This window comes from Elephas maximus, chromosome 6 (genome assembly GCF_024166365.1).
Source record: "Elephas maximus indicus isolate mEleMax1 chromosome 6, mEleMax1 primary haplotype, whole genome shotgun sequence".
Lineage (NCBI taxonomy): Eukaryota > Metazoa > Chordata > Mammalia > Proboscidea > Elephantidae > Elephas > Elephas maximus.
Genome location: NC_064824.1, coordinates 99672563 through 99694069, shown reverse-complemented (window position 1 = coordinate 99694069; position 21507 = coordinate 99672563). Strand labels below are relative to the sequence as shown.

General features: G+C 38.3%; 1 protein-coding gene across 6 annotated transcripts in view; it reads left to right on the top strand.

Annotated features, from left to right (window-relative positions):
• HYCC2 (hyccin PI4KA lipid kinase complex subunit 2) overlaps positions 1 to 21507 on the top strand; it is a 97771-nt gene that overhangs the window by 65970 nt on the left and 10294 nt on the right. For 5 of the 6 annotated variants that reach the window (XM_049887806.1, XM_049887802.1, XM_049887805.1 and 2 more), the window contains 5 exons: positions 10245 to 10340; positions 14355 to 14471; positions 15247 to 15334; positions 18715 to 18874; positions 19598 to 19765. In XM_049887806.1, coding sequence (XP_049743763.1) covers positions 10245 to 10340; positions 14355 to 14471; positions 15247 to 15334; positions 18715 to 18874; positions 19598 to 19765 — 629 coding nt within the window. The remainder of the gene's footprint in view (positions 1 to 10244; positions 10341 to 14354; positions 14472 to 15246; positions 15335 to 18714; positions 18875 to 19597; positions 19766 to 21507) is intronic. The other variant, XM_049887807.1, reaches the window with a different exon arrangement.

Here is a 21507-nt window from a genome sequence, read left to right as displayed (position 1 = left end):
GGGGGGGAGGGAGGGAGGGAGGGAGAGGGTTTTTACTGATTAATTAGTAGATAGGTACTGCTTTAGGTGAAGGGAAGGGCAACACTCAATACATGGAAGGTTAGCTCAATTGGACTGGACCAAAAGCAAAGAAGTTTCCGGGATAAAATGAATGTTTCAGAGGTCAGCGGAGCAAGGGCGGGGGTTTGGGGACCATGGTTTAAGGGGACTTCTAAGTCAATTGGCAAAATAATTCTATTATGAAAACATTCTGCATCCCACTTTGAAATGTGGCGTCTGGGGTCTTAAATGCTAACAAGCGGCCATCTAAGATGCATCAATTGGTCTCAACCCACCTGGAGCAAAGGAGAATGAAGAACACCAAGGTCTCAAGACAACTAAGAGCCCAAGAGAGAGAAAGGGCCACATGAACCAGAGACCTACATCATCCTGAGACCAGAAGAACTAGTTGGTGCCCAGCCACAATCGATGACTGCCCTGACAGGGAGCACAACAAAGAACCCCTGAGGGAGCAGGAGATCAGTGGGATGCAGACCCCAAATTCTCATAAAAAGACCATACTTAATGGTCTGACTGAGACTAGAGGAATCCTGGCTATTTCCACTTTTTGGTAATTATGAATAAGGCTACTTGTTCGTGTACAAGTTTTTGTGTGAATTTGTTTTCATTTCTCTTGGATATATAACTAGGAGTAGAATTGTTGGGTCGTATAGTAACTCTGCCCCCACGTGTCTGTCAGTTTGTCATAATGTGGGGGCTTACATGTTGCTATGATGCTGGAAGCTATGCCACCAATATTCAGATTCTAACAGGGTCACCAATGGTGGACAGGTTTCAGCTGAGCTTCCAGACTAAGACAGACTAGGAAGAAGGACTCGGAAGTCTACTTCTGAAAATAATTAGCCAGTGAAAACCTTACAAATAGCAGTGGAACATTGTCTGATATAGTGCTGGAAGATGAGCCCCCCAGATTGGAAGGCACTCAAAAGAGCTGCCTCCTCAAAGTAGAGCTGATCTTAGTGAAGCTTTTGGGACGTTCATTTGCTGATGTGGCACGACTCAAAATGTGAAGAAACAGCTGCAAACATCTATTAATAATCGGGATGTGGAATGTACAAAGTATGAATCTAGGAAAATTGGAAATCATCAGAAATGAAATGGAATGCATAAACATCAATATCCTAGGCATTAGTGAGCTGAAATGGACTGGTATTAGCCATTTTGAATCAGACAATCATGGTATACTTTGCCGGGAATGACAGCTTGAAGAGGAATGGTGTTGCATTCATCGTCAAAAAGAACATTTCAAGATCTATCCTGACGTACAGCGCTGTCAGTGATAGGATAATATCCATACGCCTATAAGGAAGGCCAGTTACTACGGCTATTATTTAAATTTATGCACCAACCACTTAGGCCACAGATGAAGAAATTGAAGATTTTTACCAGCTTCTGCAGTCTGAAATTGATTGAACATGCAATCAGGATGCATTGATAATTACTGGTGATATGAATCCAAAAGTTGGAAACAAAGAAAAAGGATGGTAGCTGGAAAATATGGCCTTGGTGATAGAAACAATGCCAGAGATGGCATGATAGAATTTTACAAGACCAACGACTTCATCGCAAATACATTTTTTCACTAACGTAAACAGCAGCTACACACACGGACCTCACCAGATGGCATACACAGGAATCAAATCGACTGCAACTGTGGAAAGAGACGATGGAAAGCTCAATATCATTAGTTAGAACAAGACCAGGGGCTGACTGTGGAACAGACTGTCAATTGCTCATATGCAAGTTCAAGTTGAGAGTGAAAGAAAATTAGAACAAGTCAGCGAGAGCTAAAGTACGACCTTGAGTATATTCCACCTGAATTTAGAGACCATCTTAAGAATAGATTTGGTGCATTAAACACTAATGACCAAAGACCAGACAAGTTGTGAAATGACATCAAGGTCATCATCCATGAAGAAAGCAAGAGGTCGTTAAAAAGACAGGAAAAAAGAAAAGACCAAAATGGATGTCAGAAGAGCTTTGAAACTTGTTCTTGAGCATTATGTAGCTAAAGCAAAAGGAAGAAATGATGAAGTAAAAGAACTGAACAGAAGATTTCAAAGGTGGGCTTGAGAAGATGAAGTAAAGTACTATAATGACATGTGCAAAGAGCTGGAAATAGAAAACCAAAAGGGAAGAACATGCTTGGCATTTCTCAGGTTGAAAGAACTGAAGAAAAAATTCAAGCCTCAAGGTGCAAAAGTGAAGGATTCCATGGGGAAAATACAAAACGATGCAGGAAGTATCAAAAGAACATGAAAGTAACATGGAGGAACCTGGAAGGCATTATGCTGAGCGAAATTAGTCAGAGGCAAAAGGACAAATATTGTATAAGACCACTATTATAAGATCTTGAGAAATAGTAAACCTGAGAAGAACACATACTTTTGTGGTTACGAGGCGGGGAGGGAGGGAGGGTGGGAGAGGGTTTTTTATTGATTAATCAGTAGATAAGAACTGCTTTAGGTGAAGGGAAAGACAACACTCAATACATGGAAGGTCAGCTCAATTGGACTGGACCAAAAGCAAAGAAGTTTCCGGGATAAAATGAATGCTTCAAAGGTCAGGGGAGCAAGTGCGGGGGTCTGGGGAACATGGTTTGCGGGGACTTCTAAGTCAATTGGCAAAATAATTCTATTATGAAATCATTCTGCATCCCACTTTGAAATGTGGCGTCTGGGGTCTTAAATGCTAACAAGCAGCCATCTAAGATGCAGCAATTGGTCTCAACCCACCTGGAGCAAAGGAAAATGAAGAACACCAAGGTCACACGACAACTAAGAGCCCAAGAGACAGAAGGGGCCACATGAACCAGAGACCTACATCATCCTGAGACCAGAAGAACTAGTTGGTGCCCGGCCACAATCGATGACTGCCCTGACAGGGAGCACAGCAGAGGACCCCTGAGGGAGCAGGAGATCAGTGGGATACAGACCCCAAATTCTCATAAAAAGACCATACTTAATGATCTGACTGAGACTGGAGGAATCCCGGCGGCCATGCTCCCCAGACCTTCAGTTGACACAGGACAGGAACCATCCCCAAAGACAACTCATCAGAAATGAAAGGGACTGGTCAGCGGGTGGGAGAGAGACGCTGATGAAGAGTGAGCTAATTATATCAGGTGGACACTTGAGATTGTGTTGGCAACTCTTGTCTGGAGGGGGGACGGGAGGGTAGAGAGAGAGGGAAGCGGGCAAAATTGTCAAGAAAGGAGAGACTGAAAGGGCTGACTCAAGAGGGGGAGAGCAAGTGGGAGTAGGGAGTGAGATGTATGTGAATTTATATGTGACAGACTGATTGGATTTGTAAACGTTCACTTGAAGCTTAATAAAAGTTATTAAAAATAAAATAATAATAATAATAATAAAAAAAAAGAACATGAAAGGAATACACAGAGTCATTATACCAAAAAGGATTGTCGACGTTCAGCCATTTCAAGGAGTAGCGTATGATCAGGAACCGATGGTACTGAAGGAAGAAGTCCAAGCTGCACTGAAGGCATTGGCAAAAAACAAGTCTCCAGGAATTGACCGAATATCAGTTGAGATGTTTCAACAAATGGATGCACCACTGGAAGTGCTCACTCGTCTATTCCAGGAGATTTGGAAGATAGCTCCCTGGCCAACTGATATATTTACGCCTGTTCCCAAGAAAGGTGATTCAACAGAATGTGGAAATTATCAAACAATATCGTTAACATCACACGAAGGTAAAATTTTGCAGTAGATCATTCAAAAGCGGCTGCAGCAGTATATTGGCAGGGAACTGCCAGAAATTCAGGCTGGATTCAGAAGGGGGTGTGGAACCAGGGATGTCATAGCTGATTTCGGATGGACCCTAGCTGAAAGCAGAGCATACCAGAAAGATATTTACCTGTGCTGTATTGGCTATGCAGATGCATTTGACTGTGTGGATCATAACAAATTATGGATAACAAGAATGGGAATTCAGAACACTTAATAGTGCTCATTTTTTTTTTTTTTTCATGAGGAACCTCTAAATAGATGAAAAGGCAGTTGTTTGAACAGAACAAGGGGATACTGTATGGTTTAAACTCAGGAAGGGTGTGCATCAGGGTTGTATCCTTTCACCATACCTATTCAATCTGTATGCTGAGCAAATAGCCCGAGAAGCTGGACTGTATGAAAAACAGGGTATCAGGATTGGAGGAAGACTCATTAACAACCTGCGATATGCAGATGACAGAACCTTGCTTGCTGAAAGTGAAGAGGAGTGGAAGCACTTACTGATGAATATCAAAGACCACAGCATTCAGTATGGGTTACACCTTAACATAAAGAAAACAAAAATCCTCACAACTGGACCAGTAAGCAACATCATGATAAACAGAGAAAAGATCGAAGTTGTCAAAGATTTCATTTTACTTGGATCCACAGTCAGCACACAAGGAAGCAGCAGTAAAGAAATCAGAAGATGCATTTTGTTGGGCAAATCTGCTGTGAAAGACTTCTTTAAAGTGTTGAAAAACAAAGATGTCACCTTGAACACTAAGGTGCACCTGACCCAAGCCATGGTATTTTCAATTGTATCATATGCATGCGAAAGCTTGACAATGAATAAGGAAGACCGAAGAAGAACCGATGCCTTTGAATTGTGGTGTTGGTGAAGAATATTGACTATACCATGGACTGCCAAAAGAATGAACAAATGTGCCTCAGAAGTACAACCAGAACGCTCCTTAGAAACAAGAACGGTGATACTACATCTTACATACTTTGGACATGTTATCAGGAGGGATCAGTCCCTGGAGAAGGACATCATGCTTGGTAGAGAGTCAGTGAAAAAAGAGAAAGACCCTCAACGAGATGGACTTGCACAGTGGCTGCAACAGGGGGCCCAAGCAAAGCAACAATTGTGAACATGGCTCATGACTGGGCAGTGTTTTGTTCTATGGTACATGGGGTTGCTATGAGTCGGACCTGACTCAATGGCATCTAACAACAACCTATTAACTCTGAGGAGCCCTAGTGGCATAGTGGTTAAGTGCTCAAGTGCTGATTGATAGGTCGGCAGTTCGAACCCACCAGCTACTCCGCAGGAGAAAGATGCGGCACTCTTGCTCTGAAAAGATTTACAGCCTTGAAAACCCTATGAGTCAGAATTCAACTTGACGGCAATGGGTATGGTATGGGTATAATAACTCTATGTTTAACTTTTTGAGGAACTGCTGAACTGTTTCGCAGAGTGGCTGCAGCATTTTACATTCCCATCAGCAATTATAAGGGGTCCAGTATCTCCATATCCTTACCAATACTTGTTATTGTTCATCTTTTTTATTATAGTCATCTTGTTGTTGTGTGCTGTGCAGTTGATTCCGTAACGACCCTAACGGACAGAATAGGAGGGCTTCTTAGAGCCATCTTAGTGGGTGTGAAGTAGCATCTCATTGTGCTATTGTTTTGTTTTTGATATATGTGTTTTAATTTTTTACATGGTCTACTATATCAGGACTACATACGCATTTTTTTTTTAAAGCTAAATAAACATTAACTCTATAGGGTTGATTAAGAAAAATCACAATCACCACGTCTTCCTCCTTTCCATTTCCCCTTTCTCTGCTGTAAAGACTTTCAGTTCTTTTAACAAGTGCTTATCAATTGGGAGCAAGGGAACATTTGGCGATATCTAGAAATGTTTTTGATTGTCACAGCTGGGGGGAATGCTGCTAATATCCTAGATGAACAAGACAGGTCCCTAAAACAAACAGTTAACTCAGCCCAAATTGTCAGTAGTGCAGAGGTTGTCAAACCCCACTTTTAACTGATTCTTTTGCTATTTATGTCCACATCTTTTAGTAACTTGCTGTTACTTAATTTTTCAGTTTTGGGTATTGTGTAATAACCTCTGTGAAAGATAAGAATTTAGCTCTTTTCCTCCCCCATCCTCCTATTCTCTCAATCTAATTATGTTGTAATTATGAAGAGGTCATTATTCAGATTTCTCATTATTATGAATCACCATGTAAGCTATCCAGAGCTGACCTGAGTTTTGTGGTTAACTATGATTAGTTTTTCTTTTCTTCATTCTTGTTTTGTTTTCCTTGGAATTCATAATTATCCTTTTTTTTTTTTTGCTTTATTACGTACTTTGTAATTCACCCCCTCCCCCGAATTCTCTATCACTTGTCTAAATCTTCTCTCAGTATCTTCATTCATATCAGTTATTCTGTCAGTTTCATCTTCCTGAAAAATGGGTTCTTGGAACCTTCTGACTGACTGACTTACAACCTGGACTATGTTGCCCTCTTTGCTTGGTGTACAGTTATCATGTTGACATCTCCTTTCACTATTATCCTGGGAATTTTCTTTGCCTTTTTCTTGTATGGATCTACTTTTTCCTGTACTTCAATGTCTTTTTGTTCCCAGAATTCTGGTATTTCACAGTGATATTTCTTCTTAAGGGTTTATTTCATCCTTTGTGCGGAGCAGTAGGTAGACTGTTTTGATTTGAAAGCTCAAGTTTTTCAGACTGGAAAATTTTCTTGAATTGTTTTCATTAATTAATTTGGTCCCTCTGTTTTACTGCTCTTTCTGGAGCATTCAACATTCTGGATGTTGAGTCTTCTGGAATCGTACTCGTTCCTCTCCCACTTGCCAGCTAGTTTTCCTCTTGCTTTACTTTCTGGGATATATCCTTAGCTTTACCTGCCAATCAACTTGAGTTTTTTATTTCTGCTATTGTATTTTGCATATCCAGAAGCTTTTTTTTAATTCTCTGAATGGTCTTTTTAAATAAGAGCCTATTCTTTTTTTTTTTTTTTTGAAATAATATCTCATATTTTGGAGAATGTTAATGCTAATTTGTTTTATTCAGAAGCAGTCGTATGCTCAGATCTCTTCCCCTTCCCCTTCTCCATGCAGCTGGCTAAAAGACTGGAGATTCTGGAAGGATAAAAGACAGTTTGTACCTGGCAGCCACCAATTTTTTTTCTCTTTGTATCTGCTGATTACTCCAAATTGCTTTTTTTCTTTTTTCTATTTGTTTATTTTGATTTCCCTTTTTCATGTTGATGGAGTTCTTCAAATGTATGCTAATCTTTTCCCGCCTCATATTTAAGAGTGGAGGATTAGAATGAGAAGCTCTGATCATGTTAATACATACGGCTGGTTGACTACAAAGTTCACTGTAGGATATTCTCAGTGGGCCATTCAGTTGGGGAACCTCCCAAGTCCGTATCTTTAAGTCTTTCCTCTTGGGTAGCCAGATTCCCTGGAGAAAATTCATCTAGTTCCCTAACTGGAGGGCTGGCTGCTAGAATTCTGGTGGCCAACTAGGGAAAGAGAGCTCCAATAAGGCATGCTTTATTTAATCTTCCTGTTTTCCTTATGGAACCTTCCAGTCCCAATTGTGTCTGGTGGCTGCCAGATATAAACTGTCTTTTTTCCTTCCAGAATCTCTAGTCTTTTATCCAGCTGCATGGAGAAGAGGAAGAGATCTGAGCATATGACTGCTTCTGAATAAGACTTTTGGCTCAATTATTTCATTTTGAAATAATTTCAGACTTAGAAAAAAATGTTCCAGAAATAGTCGTGTTTGGTTTTCTCACCCATCTATGGGACGCTTTTTAGAAATATAGCTTCCTGGACCCTGCCCTGAAAATTCTAATTGGATCAGTCTGGATTGAGACATAATATTACGTTTTTTAAAAATCCTTAAATAACTGCAGTGTGCATCCAGATTTAGGATCCACTTTCTTAGAGATTGTAAAAGATTAGGGAAAACCAAAACCAAACCAAACCTGTTGCCATCGAGTCTATTCTGACTCATACCAACCCTAAAAGACAGAGTAGAACTGCTCTATAGGGTTCCCAAGATGTGGCTGGTGGATTTAAACTGCCAACCTTTTGGTTGGCAGCTGAATTCTTAACCACTGTGCCACCAGGGCTCCTAAAGATTAGGGAAGCATTTACTTATTAATTCAATAAATATTTGTTGACCAATTTTAATGTATTAGACATTGTGCTGGGCACTGGTGATCAGCCATTTCAGGAGATAGCATATGCTCAAGAACTGTGGTACTGAAGGAAGAGATCTCAGCTGTACTGAAGGCATTGTCAAAAAACAAGGCACCAAGAATTGACAAAATACCAGTTGAGATGTTTCAACAAACAGATGCAGTGCTGAAAGCACTCACTCGTCTATGCCACGAAATTTGGAAGACAGCTACCTGGCCAGCCAACTGGAAGAGATCCGTATTTATGTCCATTCCAGAGAGGAGACTCAACAGAATGTGGAAATTATCAAACAATATAATTAATATGACACACTAGTATAATTTTGCTGAAGATCATTCAAAAGCAGCTACAGCAGCACATCAACAGGGAACTGCCAAAAATTCAAGCTGGATTCAGAAGAGGATGTGGAACCAGGGATATCATTGCTGATGTCAGATGGATCTTGGCTGAAGGCAGAGAATATCACAAAGATGTTTACCTGTGTTTTATTGACTATGCTAAGGCATTCGACTGTGTGGATCATAACAAATTATGGATAACATTGTAAAGAATGGGGATTCCAGAACACTTAATGGTGCTCATGAGGAACCTGTACATAGATGAAGAGGCAGGTGTTTAAACAGAACAAGGCAATGTTGCGTGGTTTAAAATCACAAAGGTATGCATCAGGGTTGGATGCATCACCATATGTATTCAATCTGTATGCTGGGCAAATAATCCAAAAAACTGGAGTGTATGAAGAAGAAGGCAGCATCAGGATTGGAGGAAGACTCATTAACAACCTGCAATATGCTGATGACACAGCCGTGCTTGCTGAAAATGAAGAGGACTTGAAGCACTTACTGATGAAGATCATAGACCACAGCCTTCAGTATGGATTACACCTTAACATAAAGGAAACAAAAATCCTCACAATTGGATCAGTAACCAACATCATGATAAATGGAAAAAATATTGAAATTATCAAGGATTTAATTTTACTTGGATCCACAGTTAACACCTATGGAAGCAGCAGTCAAGAAATCAAATGACACATTGCATTGGGCAAATCTGCTGCAAAAGAGCTCTTTAAAGTGTTCAAAAGCAAAGATGTCACTTTGAGGATTAAGGTTTGCCTGACCCAAGCCATGGTGTTTTCTGTCTCCTCATATGCATAAAAAAGCTAGACAGTTAATAAGGAAGACCAAAGAAGAATTGATGCCTTTGAATTTTGGTTCTGGCAAAGAATAGTGAATGTACCAGGGACTGCCAGAAAAACAAACAAACATCTTGGAAGAAGCACAGCCAAAATGCTCATTGGAAGCAAGGATGGCGAGACTACGTTTCACATACTTTGGACATGTTATCAGGAAGGACCAGTCCCTGGAGAAGGACATCATGCTTGGTAAAGTGGGGGATCAGCGAAAAAGAGGAAGACCCTCAATGAGATGGACTGACACAGTGGCTGCAACAATGGGCTCAAACATAGCAATGATTGTGAGGATGGTGCAGGACCAGGCAGTGTCTCATTTTGTTGTACATAGTGTCACTATGAGTCAGAATCGATTTGGTGGCACCTAACAACGACCTAATAGTGTAAATGTTAGATTACTGCTACACAGATGAGGGAATAGCTTCTTATAGCTTGGAGAATTAAGAATGACTTATTTTTTTTATGACTAGGGTAAAAATTTGAGCCAGGACTTGAAGCCTTAGCAGTTTCGCAAGTGAAAAAGTATGTTCTAATAAGAAGAAACAGATGCATAAAAGCAAGGAGTTATGAAAGGTTGTGGTATATTTAAGAAGTGATGAGAAGATTGATGTGGTGGTGTATGTGGTAAGCAGTGGAGGGAAGAAAGGTTGGAAAAGTAGGTTGAGGGTGGGTTATAAATTACCTTGTATAGCATAAGTTTGGATTTTTTCATGCAGTCAATAGGTAGGCAGTGAACTTCTGTAGAAAGGAGAGTGATCTGTTTAGGCATGATTTTTTTTTTTTTTTGTAAAGAAAATATAGGTGGCAGCAAAGGAGATGACCTGTGATGAGAGTGGAAACAGGGTAATCACTGAGGAGGATGTTATAGTAATCTGATGGAGAAATCATGAAGATCAATATTAAGGCATGCATTGTTGTTATAACCATTTGGTGAATCATTTAGTACAGCCTCTATTTTTTTTTTCTAATAAAAATAATTCCTTGTAATCCCTTTCCCTTGTGTTTTTTTCTAGGTTTGAAGTCCTGAGTTTTCTCATGTTATGCTATAACTCTGCTATTGTGTATATGCCTGCCTCATCTTACCAATCACTTTGTCGGATGGGCTCCAGGTAAGAAGAACAGTCATCATTAACCTTCATATTCATTCATTTATTTAACAGATATTTATTGAGCACATTCTCTATGCCAGGCCTTTTTCTAACTTCTGGTAATGCAGCAGTAGACTTCTTGAAAAATTTTCGGCATTAAAGAAGTGTTTTCTTGCTGAACATTGAGTTAAGCCAAGACATTCAAGTTGAGGGTTGTTATGATGCACCTAGAGGAGCCCTGGTTGCATAGTGGTTAAGCGCTTGGCTGCTAACCAACATATTGGCCGTTCCAACCCAGCTGCTCCACAGGAGAAAGATGTGGTCGTCTGCTTCAGCAAAGATTTACAGCCTTGGAAACCCTATGAGGCAGTTCTGCTCTGTTCTATAAGGTCATTATGAGTCAACTAGATGGCAGTGGGTTATGATGTACCTAAACATTCCCTGGATGCCAATTTTTATAAATCATTTTGGGAACTTTGAATAAATAGTCCTACATGTAGGGAAAGTCTTAAGGAATATGAACCGTTTCCTAAGATTTCTTTATATATTTTACAAATTATTGTCTTTGGATAAGATAATTGGTGATAGCACCTATCATCTGTGTGTTTCATATGTGTGTGTTATGTTCTGTGTGTCTCTTAGATTATAATCTTCACAGTCAGAATTTCTAATAATTTGGACACACCTGGGCTGAAATTTAAATTTCCATTGTAGAAAAAGAAATTTAAGTAATATAAATTAGTTTGGGGATAGGAAATATTTAGAGTCAGAGACTTTAAACAAAATTAGTTGCTTAAACAATATAGTTTTCTTTGGGTCAGTAGCCCACACGTGACTTAGCTGGGCCCTCTGCTTAGGGTCTCACAAGGCTGCAGTTAAGATGTCAGCTGGAGCTGCAGTCTCATGTGAGGCTCGACTAAGGAAGGGTTTTTGTTATCAGAATTCAGTTCCTTGTGATTATAGGACTGAGGGCTTTAGTTCTTGCCAGCTGTGTTCCAGAGGCCATCCTCAGTTCCTTGCCATGTGGTGCCTCCAAAATAGGCAGCCTACAGCATGGCATCTTACTTCTTCAAAGCCAGGAAGAGAGAGAGAAAGAGACTCCAGGAGTATCTGTACTACAGTCTTAATGTAACATAATCACATAATCATGTACATGTAACATCCAGTCATCTTTGCTGTATTCTGTTGGTTAAAAGTAAGTCACTGGTTCTGCTCACACTCAAGGGGTGGAGATGATACAAGGATGAGAATACCAGGAGGTGTGGCGATCATCTGAATCATGGCCCTTTAAGAGTCTGCCAACCACAAATGCCTTGCACAAGTTCACATGCTACTGTGTTACTGAGAAGAAAGTGTGATACCACTTTTAACTAATTAATTTTGCCAATTGGGGGAAAGTCAATCTAAACTAGCTGTAAGTTTGATTTTAAAGATTATCTTAAAAATAAATACATTAAGACCACAATTATAAGAACTGGAGAAATAGTTTAAACAGAGAAGAAAATATTCTTTGATGGTTCCGAGAGGAGGGAGGGAGGGAGGGAGAGGGGTTTTCACTAATTAGATAGTAGATAAGTTTTATTTTAGGTAAAGGGAATGACAACACACAATAGAGGAGAGGTCAACACAACTAGACTAAACCAAAAGCAGTTTCCTGAATAAACTGAATGCTTTGAAGGCCAGCATAGCAGGGCCGGGGGCTTGGGGACCATGGTTTCAGGGGACACCTAAGTCAATTGGCATAATAAAATCTCTTAAGAAAACATTCTGCATCCCACTGTGGAGAGTGGCGTCTGGGGTCTTAAACACTAGCAAGCGGCCATCTAAGATGCATCAGTTGGTCTCAACCCACCTGGAGCAAAGCAGAATGAAGAACACCAAAGACACGAGATAATTATGAGCCTAAGAGACTACATCAGCCTGAGGCCAGAAGAACTAGAGGGTACCCGGCTACAACCGATGACTGCCCTGACAGGGAACACAACAGAGAACCCCTGAGGAAGCAGGAGAGCAGTGGGATGCAGACCCCAAATTCTTGTAAAAAGACCAGACTTAATGGTCAGACTGGGACTAGAAGGACACCGGAGGCCATGGTCTCCAGGCCTTCTGTTATCCCAGGACAGGAACCATTCCCGAAGCCAACTCTTCAGACAGGGATTGGACTGGAGTATGGGACGGAAAATGATACTGGTGTAGAGTGAGCTTCTTGGATCAAATAGACACGTGAGACTATGTGGGCATCTCCTGTCTGGAGGGGAGATGAGAGGGCAGAGGGGATCAGAAGCTGACCGAATGGATACGAGGAGAGAGAGTGGAGGGAAGGACTGTGTTGTCTCATTAGGGAGAGAACAATTAGGGGTGTATAGCAAGGTGTATGTAAGTTCTTGTATGAGAGACTGACTTGATTTGTAAACTTTCACTTAAAGCACAATAAAAATTAATTTTAAATAAATACATTATCTTCACTTGCCTATAATAATGTGATTAATGGATAACAGAGTTCTTGTCTTTAACCTAGAAACAGTTTTCAAGAGAATACACTGTTTAAGAACTTAATGCTTATCTGTAGATAAATTTATGAGTGACTATTTTTGGCTCACTAAAACAAATCTGTTGAATCTCTAATTAGCAACATTTTAATAGAGATTCTCGATAACATAAGCAATGGAGAGTTCAGTCATCTTCCAGCTTTTGCTCACCTATTCCCTAAAAGAGTTTTGAAAATTACGTACCTTATAAGGTTTTAAAGGTTTTCATCCTATCTTAAATAGTTGCAAATGATGTGATTTCTAGTATGTAAATTGAAAAAAAAAAAAAAAAAAGGCATTTGGTTCACTATTTTAAATGTGTATTTAAAAAAAAAAAAAGTGCTGTCAAGTCAGTTCCGACTCATAGCAACCCTATAGGACAGAGTAGAACTGCCCTATGGAGTTTCCAAGGAGTGCCTGATGGATTCTAACTGCCAGCCTCTTGGTTAGCAGCTGTAGCTCTTAACCACTATGCAACCAGGGTTTCCATAGAGTTTCTAAGGAGTGCCTGGTGGATTCGAACTGCCGACCTTTTGGTTAGCAGCCGTAGCACTTAACCACTACACCACCAGGGTTTAATGAATTGTAAATACCACAGTGATTTGATACCCACCACCATCATCTGTTCGATAAATAAATGAACAAGTTCTTCTTTAACAGTCTGATGTTACATTATTCCTTTTTCTCCTTGAAATTTAAATTCCGTTCTAGTTTCTCCACATAATTTTATCTTAATGTGATGCAATTTTATACTTACACATCTTGATCACCCAATCATACTTCTCTGCTATGAAAAAAAAAATATATATATATATATTTTTTTTTAATTTCCTGTGACTATAGGCATTTAACACGAAAAATTTTATTCTGGACTTGCTTACCATTAGAATTAGCCAAAGAAATTAATTGTTTAAAATAACATGGATCCGTTATAATTTTTGAAAATTATTAAACATCTCTTCTTTGGAAAACATCTGTTAATGAGATGGAAATTAGGGAGTTGTTTATGGTACTTTGATTAAAGGGTTTTTTTTTTTTAACAGACAGCAGTATTTTGACACTGTTCTTTATTTGCTTTGAGATTTCTATACTTCCCAGCAATTCACCATGATACAATTTGGAATGAGTGAGAGTTATCCCTTTCTTTTGTGAGGAGGGAGATGGATGATTGTGAAAAAGGTAGTTAGCTATTTAAGAAAAATTATTGCTCTTATTGATGTTAACCACTAGAATATATGCTTTATGAGGGCATTAAATGCGCCACTCACTGTCTGAGTTTAGGCATACGGTCATGAACAGGTAAAAAATAAAAGCTAAAATGTTTTTTATTCAATTTTTATTTTTTTCGCCTGTTCATGACCGTATGCCTAAACCCAGAACAGTGAGTGGCACATAGTAGGCACTCAGTCAAATATTTAAGAAATGAATAAATAATTTATTGGAAGCAAAAAGCTATTTTATTTAATGAATCAGGAAATCACACATGGTAAATATTGTATTTTTCTAGGGTTTGTGTTAGTGGGTTTCCACGGCAACACGAAAAACAGTGGAAAGAACTCTGTGGTCGAATAGTATTGGATCCTGAATTTATGGTGCAACTTCTCACAGGGGTCTATTATGCCATGTAAGTAGCTGGAATTTGAAATTGTATTAATTCTTCCTAATGTTTGGAAACTTTTTTCTTCCTTTTCAGTAATGTATGTAGTTACTGCACACAACACTTGTTCCATGATGAACCCATTATCTTATTTTTCTAATATGGATTCCTTTTAGTACTTTTATGATAACCAAAAATATAAGTAGTCATTAAAATTAAAGCCTAGAAGTTGTTAGTTTCTCTTTATGGAAAACTATGTATCTCTACAGGGATCAGTCCCTGGAGAAGGACATCATGCTTGGCAGAGTACAGGGTCAGTGGAAAAGAGGCAGACCCTCAACGAGGTGGATTGACACAGTGGCTGCAACAATGAGCTTAAGCATAACAACAATTATAAGGATGGCTTAGGACCAGGCAGTGTTTCGTTCTGTTGTGCATAGGGTCACTATGAGTCGGAACTGACTCCATGGCACCTAACAACAAACAACATGTATCTCTACCATCCTAAAGCTTGTTCATAAACTGGATTTTCATGAATGCATTAAGTAGATTCCCCTGAATATCAGCACATGATAAAAACCAATTTATATGAAGAAACATCTGTAAACTTTTTTAAACATTAATATTTGCAATCTTCATTTTTTTCTTGTAACCCAAAATGGGATGGCTTAGAAATGAAATGATAGAAAAATTGATGTGAAGACCTTGTTTCAGAACCAAACTAGTAGGTCTTGGGACAATAAAAATGTATTAAAGATTAGAGATACTTGCTAAAGATAGTGAATGATATGCTTCTTTATAGGTATAATGGACAGTGGGACCTTGGCCAGGGAGTCCTTGATGATATCATTTACAGAGCTCAGCTAGAACTCTTCTCTCAACCACTATTGGTAAGTTATATTTATACTTTATTAAACATGTCATATCTGAAAAGGCGCTATTGGGTAAAATAATTTAATATGTAACATATGTTGTCGTTAGGTGCTGTCAAGTTGGTTCCAACTTGTAGCAACCCTGTGTAGAACAGAACGAAACACTGCGCAGTCCTGAGCTATCTTCACAATAGTTTCTATGTTTGAGCCCATTGTTGTAGCCACTGTGTCAGTTCATCTTATTGAAGGTCCTCCTCTTTTTCACTGACTCTCTACTTTACCAAACATCATGTCTTTCTCCAGGGATTGGTCCCTCCTGATAGCCTGTCCAAAGTACGTGAGATGAAATCTCACCATCCTCACTTCCAAGGAGCAATCTGGCTATACTTCTTCCGAGATAGATTTGTTCATTCTTCTGGCAGTCTCTGGTATATTCAATATTCCTTGCCAACATCATAATGTAATACATGAGGCAATGCAAATAAATGAAGGAAAAAAGATTCATTCCATAATAATAGTTGGTTAACTGAGAGAAAATAAAATTGATTTAGCTCCTCCCTACCTACCTCAATATATAATTTTATAATGAGACATATGAAAATAAACGTCAGGTAAATGAAAAAATTAAATGTTTTAAGATCCTTTAGGTAAAAGAGGCAAGGAAAAGCTGTAAATACTGATTCAACTCTCTAAGAGAAAGGAGGACTTTCTAAGCCTAAGTAATGAGAAAAATCACACACAAAAAAAGAGATCGATCTTTTGACCACATAAACATCTAAATTCTAAACTCTCAGTTTTTTAAAAGCAAAATTAATGTACAGTATACAAACTGAGAAAAATAGTTGCAGCAGACATGACAAGAAAAAGCCAGTTAACATTTGTTCTATATAAACACACTTCATACTCCTCCCATCTGTCCCCGCCTGAAAAAAAAAAAAAATTTCCAAAAGGTAAATGATCAGTTTTTAAAAAGTGTAAACATCCAAGTGTGGCATAAGGAAGGTAAAGGAAATCATTCTTGATGTTACTGGTGGCAGTATAACACAACTCAGAACATCCCTCTACCGAAGCAGTTTGGTGATGTGTGTTTGTTTTTGATTCTAAGAACAATTCCATGTCTAACAATCTATCCTAGGAAACTATTTTAAATACAGAAAAAAATTTAATCTAAGCACATTACCATGTTATTTTTAATTATAAAGGAATAGAAATAATCTAAATGTTCCACAGCAGAGAATGATTATATAAATGACCTTATATTTACTGAAGAAATTAAACATTTGAGAATTTATATTAGAGAAAAATGCTAGTTTGTTTTAAGTGGTGAAAGCAACATGTCTTTTTTTATTGTACTTTAGGTGAAGGTTTACAGAATAAATTAACTTCTCTTTAAACAATACACATATTGTTTTGTGACATTGGTTGCCAACCCCACGACATGTAAACACTCTCCACTTCTCGACATTTAGGTTCCCCATTACCAGCTTTCCTGTCCCTTCCTGCCTTCTCGTCCTTGTCCCTGGGCTGGTGTGCCCCTTTAGTTTTGTTTTGTTTTATGGGCCTGTCTAATCTTTGGCTGAAGGGTGAACCTTGGGACTGACTTCATTACTGAACTAAAAAGGTGTCTGGGAGCCATACTCTCGGCGTTTCTCCAGTCTCTGTCAGACCACTAAGTCAGGTCTTTTTTTTTAGTTAGAATTTTGTTCTACATTTTATTTCAGCTCTTTCTGGGACCCTCTACTGTGATCCCTGTCAGAGCAGTAGGTGGTGGTAGCCAGCCACCATCTAGTTGTGCTTGACTCAGTCTGGTGGAGGTTGTGGTAGTTGTGGTTCATTAGTCCTTTAGACTAATCTTTCCCTTGTGTCTTTGGTTTCTTCATTTTTCCTTGCTCCCAGTAGAGTATCTTAGATGGCCGCTTACAAGCTTTTAAGACCCCAGACGCCACTCACCAAAGTAGAATGTAGAATATTTTCTTTATAAACTATGTTATGCCAGTTGGGCTAGATGTTCCCTGAGGTTAGCCCTCTACGTCTATTTTTTTTAAATCTAGATAACCAAAAACCAAACCCATTGCCGCCAAGTCGATTCCAACTCATAGGCTCGCTATGAAATCTAGATAGTACAGAAGAAATATACAAAATACTAAGTTTGTTTAGGTGATTGGACTGTGGATGAGTTTTATTTCTTTCCAATTTTCTGTGTTTTCTAAGCTTTTTATAGTACTTTTATAATAGTTTTTTAAATATCATTTATGTATTTTCTACTTTCATTACTTTAAGAGCCTTTTTTAAATAGCCATTTTCTTTATATCATTTGTTATATTTAAGATAAATATAAATTTATTGAGGTAGCATCTGCAATAATTCTTTTATATTTGGACTTCTGTTTTTTCTCATCTCGGCATCCCTAATTTTTACTCTAAGGATTACATTAAAACAAACAAATAACAGGCTTACATCATACCTTGTATTCGTGAGACTTTAAATTCATTGTATGATCCTTGCATCAATCTTGTAAATTGAATAGTAGAGGTATTTCCAAGGCAATGTAGGTAAAGAGATTAGTAATTACTAGTCCTAGAACATTCCTTTATTGTTAGGGGTCTTAGAGAAACCCAATAAATAACACCACCTTTCCCCCATTTAATTCAACAAAATAATTGGCAGATGGAGAAAGAAGGTATCATTCTTATTACTAATAAATACTGGATTAAAAGACTGAACTCTACACCCCTCAGTCTAATGCCTAGAAAAGCCTGCTAGAGAGAAGGTTTTAATTGCCAGAGGAGGCACACTTTCCAGGTTGCTGAATTCCACTAGTCCAGGTGGAGAGGGAGGGAGAAAGGCAGTCCTATAGCTCAAGATCTTTACCATATTACACTAACCAGTTAGGAAGTGAGGACCAATCAAAGGCAATTGCTCTCCACCTGGGTCTCTTACTCTTCACAGGGAACAGAAGATGGTAGGACAAAATGCCAGAAGTGTTGAGGGGAAAATTTTCCTTCATGAAAATAGGAGTGAAGAAAAAGCTATTATTTATCAGAATTAAATTTTATATGTTATTTATCACTTGAAGAGTCAGAGACTTATTCTGTTGTCTTATATGTCTTCAAATGTTAATTTTTCTGTCTTTGGAATGCTATTCTTTTCTCTTTGAAAGCCAACAACTTCAAGGAGTCAGTGTGGTATGTGACTTAACATTCTTAAAATAAATCCTCATTTGAAAAGCCGACTTAAAAAAAAAATACAGAGCAGTGAAGATACAAGCGCTTCTGACATACCATACTTTTAAAGTACAAGTTTTCAGTACATACTCAAGAATTATGGAAAGATGAAGTATAGAATAAGCATAAACTATATTGGTTGTAAATTTGTATAGACTTATATCATCATTTTAGGTTGCCAATGCCATGAAAAACTCACTACCATTTGATGCTCCTGATTCTTCACAAGAAGGCCAGAAAGTACTTAAAGTAGAAGTCACTCCAACAGTGCCGAGAATTTCTCGTACTGCAATTACAACAGCTTCAATCCGTCGTCATAGATGGAGGAGAGAAGGTGGGTACACAATCCCCATAGTCCGCTCATGTATTCCAGTAAATTTATCACTGTTTTTACAGACTATATTAACCATGACATTATAGCAACCTGTGTAATTAAGCTAAAACTTTTTTAGTTTTTTGAAATAGCACTAGAAATGTAATTGAAATGCCTAAAGTTATATACATATATTTTAGACTCCTCTATGAAATCTAAAGCATAAATAAGATTAGGTTAATTTTTGTCATTTTTTGAACTAATAATAACAATAGGAAAAAAATAATCTTTAATAAGTCTGCTACCATACTGAAAAGAAGGTGCATGTATGGGTGTTGTGGGAGAAAACTATGGAACTGGCCAAGCTAATGGTAAATACAAGGTATCTATAAAATAATTAATTCTTGTTCTTAGATTTTTATCTTTGCTTTTCCTTTTTTTGGTAAATGCTGAATCCAGCAGTATTTCATAGGTATATGGTACTTGAATTGTCAAGCTGTCTTGCCTAAGAGATATTAATTGCTATTTTAATGATCCCTATTTTCTGTCCTATTCATTTGCAAACCTCACATTGTTCATCTGCTTCCTTATGTGTGTGCATGCTGTGCACACACATGTAACTATATAAATAGTGTTTGTGTTTATATCATATCCATATATACATTCTCTTATCTGCCTGGGTCAAAATGCTCAGAAAAGAATAGAACAGCACAAAGCACTAAAATTTTATATGTTGAATCCCAGATGGCTTTGACTTCTCAAACGAGGCTGACTCGAGTATTCCTGGCTCCCCGATCCAACACGGCTCCACTGACCTAGGGATCAAACGTGTGCAAGAGGGGGAGGTGCTGGTGCGCAGGACCCCTGAGCATGGCTCGCCGGAGCCCAACTCAGCAGCAGCCACAACAGAGGGTAGGACAGAGATGAGGAGGCAGAAGTCAGTGAGGCAGTTGCTGGAGAAGGATCCTGGCTCTCTATCCCCAAGCAGAACATCTTTCCATTCTAGCGTGTGTGTCCACTACCCCAGGGTATATTAGCTCCTCCTTGCAAAGCACACCTGCCTTATATGCCTAGCACCAGGTCAGGTGTAATCTTTAGTTACCATTTGTGCTGGCCTGGAGTCTGCATCCCTGTGTGATCAAACAACAGCTTGGCATGGCTACTAACAAGGCAGGGGCCTGTCTCCAAAAGGTCTGCAAATGCTTGGAATTTTCTTCATTACTGAGCATGTTTATCTAATACTAGGAAAGGAAAAATGTACCCAATGGACATGAGCCTTATTAGTCAATGTGAATTGATTGTATTCACACAATAATTTATTCTTTAAAAATCCATGAACAGTTTTAAAACATTAATATAGTGTCTTTGAGAAATTAGACTGAATTGGAGCCAACCAATTTATCTTTAATCCCAGGGTGGCCAATTAACAAGAATTTCTTTTTTGTTTGATAGAGTAAACTGCTATACTCTACCTGTGGATCAAGTTGACTGGGTCTAAATAGTGAACTACTGACTCTGTGAATGTGCTATCCTGGCGTACACTACATTTTATAATTTATTACAAATTATGGTTATATTACAAAGCTCCCAAACAGAATTGAAATGTATTCCTTAGAGGCCAGATATCCTACTAGATCTTTGAAAAACAAAGTAGAAAACAGTGTAGGTATCTCAAAATGAGAATTTGTTTTAGGTCCCCTTGCCACATTTGTAAGAGAAAACTTTCTGATAGGAAAGTATTTACGTGCTGTTTTGCATGTAATAGCATAGGAGTTGGCTGTGTGAAAGAAGGCAACAATAGTTGCCTAATAGGGTTTTTTTTTTTCATTATTTAATGACTTTCATTAAATAATATACATTATGTATTTCATTAAATAATATACATTATGTAATATATTACTACTATGGAACTTTACACTTATTTATGGAATATAACATGTAGTTTTAAAATAGGGTACATATTCTTACTTATTTTAAAAACAAACATACATGAAGCAGTTACCTTTCACCTTAGGAAAGTCTCTAGCTCTGTTGGTGCGTTAGAAATTTGAGCATGCTCAGTAAAAATCTAAATCTGTCCTCTATTTCCTTGCCCATTTGTCCAGATTGACCTTACTTCATTTAACAGTGTTGCATGTGCATGACCCAGGGTCCCAGAGAAGTTGCTGCTATTTTACAGAGATCATTCTTTAAATGGCTGTGGTAGATGCAGCAAAAACCTTTTTTGGTTTTTCATTATCTCCTTGTGTTACCCTTAGGAGTCAGTTTTATCTTGCCTAAACACACAAAAATAATAAATATAGAAGTAACTGTTGAACCCAGAGTTGGCCTAAATTGAACAAAGTGTAGTTGATGATTGAACAAGCCATTGAGATGTATACATTGAGATATATCTACTACCATTGTTACAGTGTTGTGCTAAATGACAGTTGATGAAATTCTAGAAGGTAAGGGATTAGGTTGGAACTTTTCTTTCAATTCATCAAAAGTCATACACTTTGAAAAAGGAACCAAAATAGTAGTCAATTTTGATATTTCCTATAATGGTAGGAAACCCCGGTGGCATAGTGGTTAAGAGCTAACAGCTCCTAACCAAAAGGGCAGCAATTTGAATCTGCCAGGTGCTCCTTGGAAACCCTATGGGGCAGTTCTAC